The 5,250-nt window shown below is 34.2% G+C and overlaps 1 protein-coding gene across 1 annotated transcript; it reads right to left on the bottom strand.

Moving 5' to 3' along the window:
* Positions 1-1,011: 1,011 nt before the first annotated feature.
* LOC142498534 (olfactory receptor 10A7-like) lies at positions 1,012-2,688 on the bottom strand. The gene is made up of 2 exons (XM_075606757.1): positions 1,783-2,688; positions 1,012-1,629 (listed from the first exon to the last, which is right to left on the bottom strand). The coding sequence occupies exons 1-2, from the start codon at positions 2,686-2,688 to the stop codon at positions 1,477-1,479; spliced, it is 1,059 nt and encodes a 352-aa protein (XP_075462872.1). The 3' UTR covers positions 1,012-1,476.
* Positions 2,689-5,250: the final 2,562 nt, after the last annotated feature.

Genomic DNA, 5,250 nt, shown 5'->3' with positions numbered 1-5,250 from the left:
TCTCTCATTCTCTTCCCAAAGATCACAAGGATTTTTAAGGTTAACGTAGTCCCTATAGTCAAAGTCCTCATAGGGGCTATTCCGATTACTCCATTTCATAAGTCTGTGAACGAATTTGTGTAATGACAATTTTCTACAAAATAAATTTAGGTCCTTAACACACTCGAATACATCTAATTGGCTTGTTGGATAGAAAGAAAGCCCCTTGAAAAGTACTTTAATTGGTGGATTCCGTGAGCCATTTTCCCCCCGTTCCTGATAAGCCCATTTCTGTTTCCTCGGAAAAAGACCTAGTCCTTGGAGGTAGGGGAAGAAGAGGGTTTGAGATGTTGTGTGGTCTCTGATCTATTTGGATTGGATTCAGGCTCTGTATCGCTTTCAGATATTTCCCATTCAGAAGAGGATTCATGATTTCTCGTCTGTGGTCCTCACTGATGAAGCACGGTTTACATGCAAAACGTATGTCGGCAAGAAGGCGTCATGACTACTGATTCGAGTCACGGCTTGTATACCGGTGGTTTCTATTTTCAATCTGGTCCTGTGTGGCCATTGATATACTATCAATCATCATCACAGCCTTATATATCTGTATGAACTAGTTGGCACGTTACTACATCACTGCTATTCAGATATTGTGATGTATATGTGTATACTAGGAACCATTCAGATTAGACCTCTGGATGTAATTTCAGATATCTATGGGGTATTTATTTAGCTACGCATTACTTATTCTCTTAGGTAATTTGGGAGAGAAACAGTTATCCTGATATAACTTAAGTCTGCATTATTGTTGTTTATTTCAATACCTGGCTTTAAATACTGTTTTGGATATTTTTATGTTCTTAATAATGGCTATCACCATACGCTATATTACAATATAAGATAATTACAGGCTTAATTTTTGAGTTAGTATACTCAACGATTCAAACCTGTCCGGAGTTGGAATTACACTCATAAGGCTTGAATTATGAATACATATACTTACATATACGCTACTTATGCGCATGGGCATGGACATATTGCCAGATATATTATATATGTATGTATAAGCAAGCTACCCCTGAGGGTGTTTGTTCACCACACCACTATGAGGATTTTAAGAGTTTCTATTGTATATATTTTATTTAATTGTGTATTAATAGTTTGGGATGTAATTAAAATTGTATTATTTGGGGGTTTTATATTGCTGGTCCAATTAGATCTATAAAGATCGCCTGTCAGAATACCTATCTGAAGGACTATGAGAGTCCTATCATTTTTTCCGTTATGTATTGAGTGCAGCATTTGGGGAACTTTAGATCCTCTCAGATCATCTCTAGAAAAATGAACCATACCCCAACCTGATGTATAACCCATGACACAATGAGCAGCCACTTTACCTTTTGTTTCAACATTGCTCCTCATTCCCTCTAGATTGTAAGCTCTCAGGAGCAGAGCCCTCATGATTTCTCTGTATCTGTTTGTGCATGTTTGTCCTTATTTGTATTTGCATGTAACTCTGGTTATGCAATTATCAAATCTCTGTATTCTCATTTTACCCCATTGCTGAACATGTTGGCGCCTTACAAATAAATGATAATGATCATTTATGTATAACAATTCTACCGTATTTAACCTTGAATCTATATGCTTTTATTAGATGACAAACAAATGTTACTAGAATTCCAAAACATGAAAGTTGGCCAGCAGTGAGTTATTTATAAAAATGCAGCAATCTCTATGTAATCTGTTTGTATAATGCTAAATATTAATCTGAAAAAAGAATACTTTCTTAATACAGACTTTTTTCAAAGCCGAATTAACCTCCCTGTTCCTAAGTGTATAGATTAGGGGATTCAACATTGGTGTTATTATGATATAAAAAATTGCAATCATTTTGTCTCTTTCTGGTGAATAATTTGACCGGGGTTTCATATACATAGCCATAGCAGTGCTATAGAATAAAGTCACAACCATCATATGAGATACACAAGTGGAAAATGCCTTTTTCCTTCCAGAAGACGTCATTTTTAAAAGGATTACAATGATCCGGCAATAAGATATAAAAATAAAAGAGACTGGTATCATTAGGACTATCACACCAACAGTAAAGATAACAATTTCATTTATGAAAGTGTCTGTACACCCTAGTGACAGAATTCCTGGCACTTCACATAAAAAATGGTTAATTATATTGTGTCCACACAGAGGTAGATTCAAAGTAAATGCAACATGTAAAATAGAAATAAGGAATCCAGACACCCAAGTACCCACAGCTATCCTCATACAGCCAGATCTGTTCATAATTGTGGTGTAATGTAATGGATAACATATAGCTATATATCGATCATAAGACATTATAGCAAGCAGAATACATTCAGTTAACCCCAACGAGAGTGAAATGTACATTTGTGCTGCACAGTCTACAAATGAAATGGTTTTCTTCACTGACAGCAAGTCTTTCAGCATCCTAGGGACAGTTGTTGATGAATAACAAATATCCAGGAAAGAGAGGTTGGTTAGGAAAAAGTACATAGGTGTCTGCAAGCTGGTATCTGTTATGGTCAACACAATGATTAGAGAATTTCCAAGTAAGATTATCAAGTAGATGACAAAGAAAATCACAAAAAGAGCAACTTGTGTTTTTGGGTGACTTGACAGCCCTAGAAGGATGAATTCAGACACTGAGGTTATATTTTCCCAAACCATTCTGCCTCTCCATCTAAAAAAAACTTAGTCAAAATAGATAGTCATCAATTTAAAGACCTGTGGGGAGAACATATAGTTATCTGAGGTTATGAGTTATACTAAATCTAGGGTATTATTTGCAAATTAGACATTTTATTGACTCTTGGAGGGTTATTCAAAGTGCAATAATGCAGATCAGGCACTTCAGTAAAGAAATTCCCATTCAAATCAATGGGAGTTTGATTACAGGAGTGCCTCATCAGCACTATCACACTTTAATATATAACTAGGACTTCTAATCAATATGATAAAGAATAGATCTATAATCTTCCCTGACATCCAGAAGATAGCATCCCCCATATTGAATAGGTGCCCATGAGTGATTTTCAACAGACTCTAAAATAATGTAATTAAGATTGTTCCTGTAAATAATGAACAAGCATTTAGAAATTCCTATGACACTAAACAACATACATACAGTAAAGTTATGTGAAAAATACTATAAATTATATATATTTTAAAGATTAATTAAATATTTATTTCTGTGCAAAATATAGTCAAGTGGAGCTCCAATGTATGTGTGTATATATATATAAAACCGTTTGTGTCATTAGTTTGACATATGTATTTTATTAATAAATCTAGAATGTAATAACTGAATTCGATCTTACACATATCCTATCTTCATAGTCCACAATTATAGGTCACAATCTATATTATAAGTAACCATCTGCTACTTTAAAACTATAAATATTTACTGTGTACATTAAATGACACTTTTCACACACAGTTTAGATATGCAAGGACTATTTAATGAATATACAGCAAGATGTGTTTTAGTACAATATTGACTGTTTTTCACACACAAAAATCGATGAAACTGACTGCCAATCTGTGACACTCACAGAATATACAGTAAGTGGATGTTGATATATTTGTATATCAAACAGAGTACATTCTATAGTGGATCCATATCTCCCAAGGGTTCCCTAATCCTAACCCTACTAAAATCATATTTCTAAAAATCATGATATTCTTTTAACGCCTTATATACTCTTGCTTAGACATCATTAAAACTTGTAGATTTTAGGATTCAGTGTAAATTCTCACTTAGAAGAGTAATGACAAAAAATACTTTAAATAAATGCTCTGTTATCTATGGGCATATAGACATTTTGTCTATAATTTTTAAGACAATACTCATCTGCGTAGCCATAAAATCAACTAATTATAGAATAATATATTAAAATTATGAGGAATGTTACTAATGTTGTTGCATTAGTTTACTTACACCTGGTATATTGTTGCACTGAGCATCCCTATTTATATTTTCTTGTTTGAAAAACCTCCAGAACATTTTTTCCTTATACTATTTAGACCAATCAACATTCACACATTTTAATGGCAGAATTTAGGATTTGTTTGCTCTTACAGTGGCTACACAGTTTCACACATACTTCTATCATCAGCTAAACTTTGATCAAACCTATATTGTACCATTAAAAAAGATTATCCTAATGTTTCTTTCATCATTCAAAAATCAACATTATAGATAATATGGCAGAAACATACCGTATTGGCCCGAATATAGTCCGGATTCGCACATAATACGTCCCTAAAGTTTTGAAGGTGTTCTACATGAAAAATAAAAGGTGTTAGGCTGCGCATATAATATGGGAACAGTTTTCGGAAGGACATTTTTAGGAAAAAACATAGCACTATATTCAGACCAATACAGTATTTGCTGGTAGAAAGAAAGGTATTTTCAAAGTACTGTATTTCTTTTGTCAGTGAAGCAAACACTTTTTAAATACAAATTGCTAATTGGAGAAGTGTGAACAGTAGGCTTTTTAGATCACAAATGTTTTTTTGTTTTGTTTTTTGCCATTTCCATTTTTTTTATATAGAAAAAGGGGTAGAATATCGCCCTATAAAAAAAATATACAAAATGTGACCCTTTTTTATTTTTTATTTTCTTTTAACCAGTGCAGTTCATATGACAAATGTTACATTGCACATTAGGTCATATAACCCCACATGCCCCCCCTCCGCAAAATAAATTGCAATTTTTGCAGAATTTGCAAACTGTTCATACATCATTGTTGCTAATGAACAATGATATATAAAAAAAAAATCCAGAGAGCTCTAACTCACACTTCAAAGACCTTTAAAAATGAAATAAAAATACAATATAGAACCTAATGATAAGCATTTATCGTGTATTCTGCACTGCTCCTCGTGGCTTAGGGACTTCTGGAACCTCTCAGCTTGGCTTTCCCACTTACGTCCTCATCATGCGGCCATATTTCCCAATGTTTTCTCTTGAGCCCCATGGGTGCTTAAGAGATATAAAATCAGAGAGCAACCTACAGTATGTACCGATCAAGCAGTTTGATTTTAAAAATAAAATGTGCACTCGCATGTGGATACTAAAAGGGACTGCAGTGACCAATCCTCTGTACACGTCCGTTCTGGTGTACTGGGAGACATGGAATATGCAGAGAAAGTTAAGGAAAAGAGTGACTATCAAAGGCCGAAACGCGTAGGAGCAGGTCCAGTAGGCAGGATCCCCTGTTTTGTCCC

The sequence above is a fragment of the Ascaphus truei genome, chromosome 7 (assembly GCF_040206685.1).
Source record: "Ascaphus truei isolate aAscTru1 chromosome 7, aAscTru1.hap1, whole genome shotgun sequence".
Taxonomy (NCBI): Eukaryota; Metazoa; Chordata; class Amphibia; order Anura; family Ascaphidae; genus Ascaphus; species Ascaphus truei.
This window is presented reverse-complemented; position numbering and strand designations above follow the sequence as displayed.

Bases quoted from the DNA above. Each gene is read 5' to 3' on its own strand.
- LOC142498534 (XM_075606757.1), bottom strand. From the start codon at position 2,688: ATGGTTTGGGAAAATATAACCTCAGTGTCTGAATTCATCCTTCTAGGG. The intron at 1,630-1,782 runs GTCTGTATTAAG...ATCTAATAAAAG, and splicing joins TTAATTCGGCTTTGAAAAAA to CATATAGATTCAAGGTTAAA.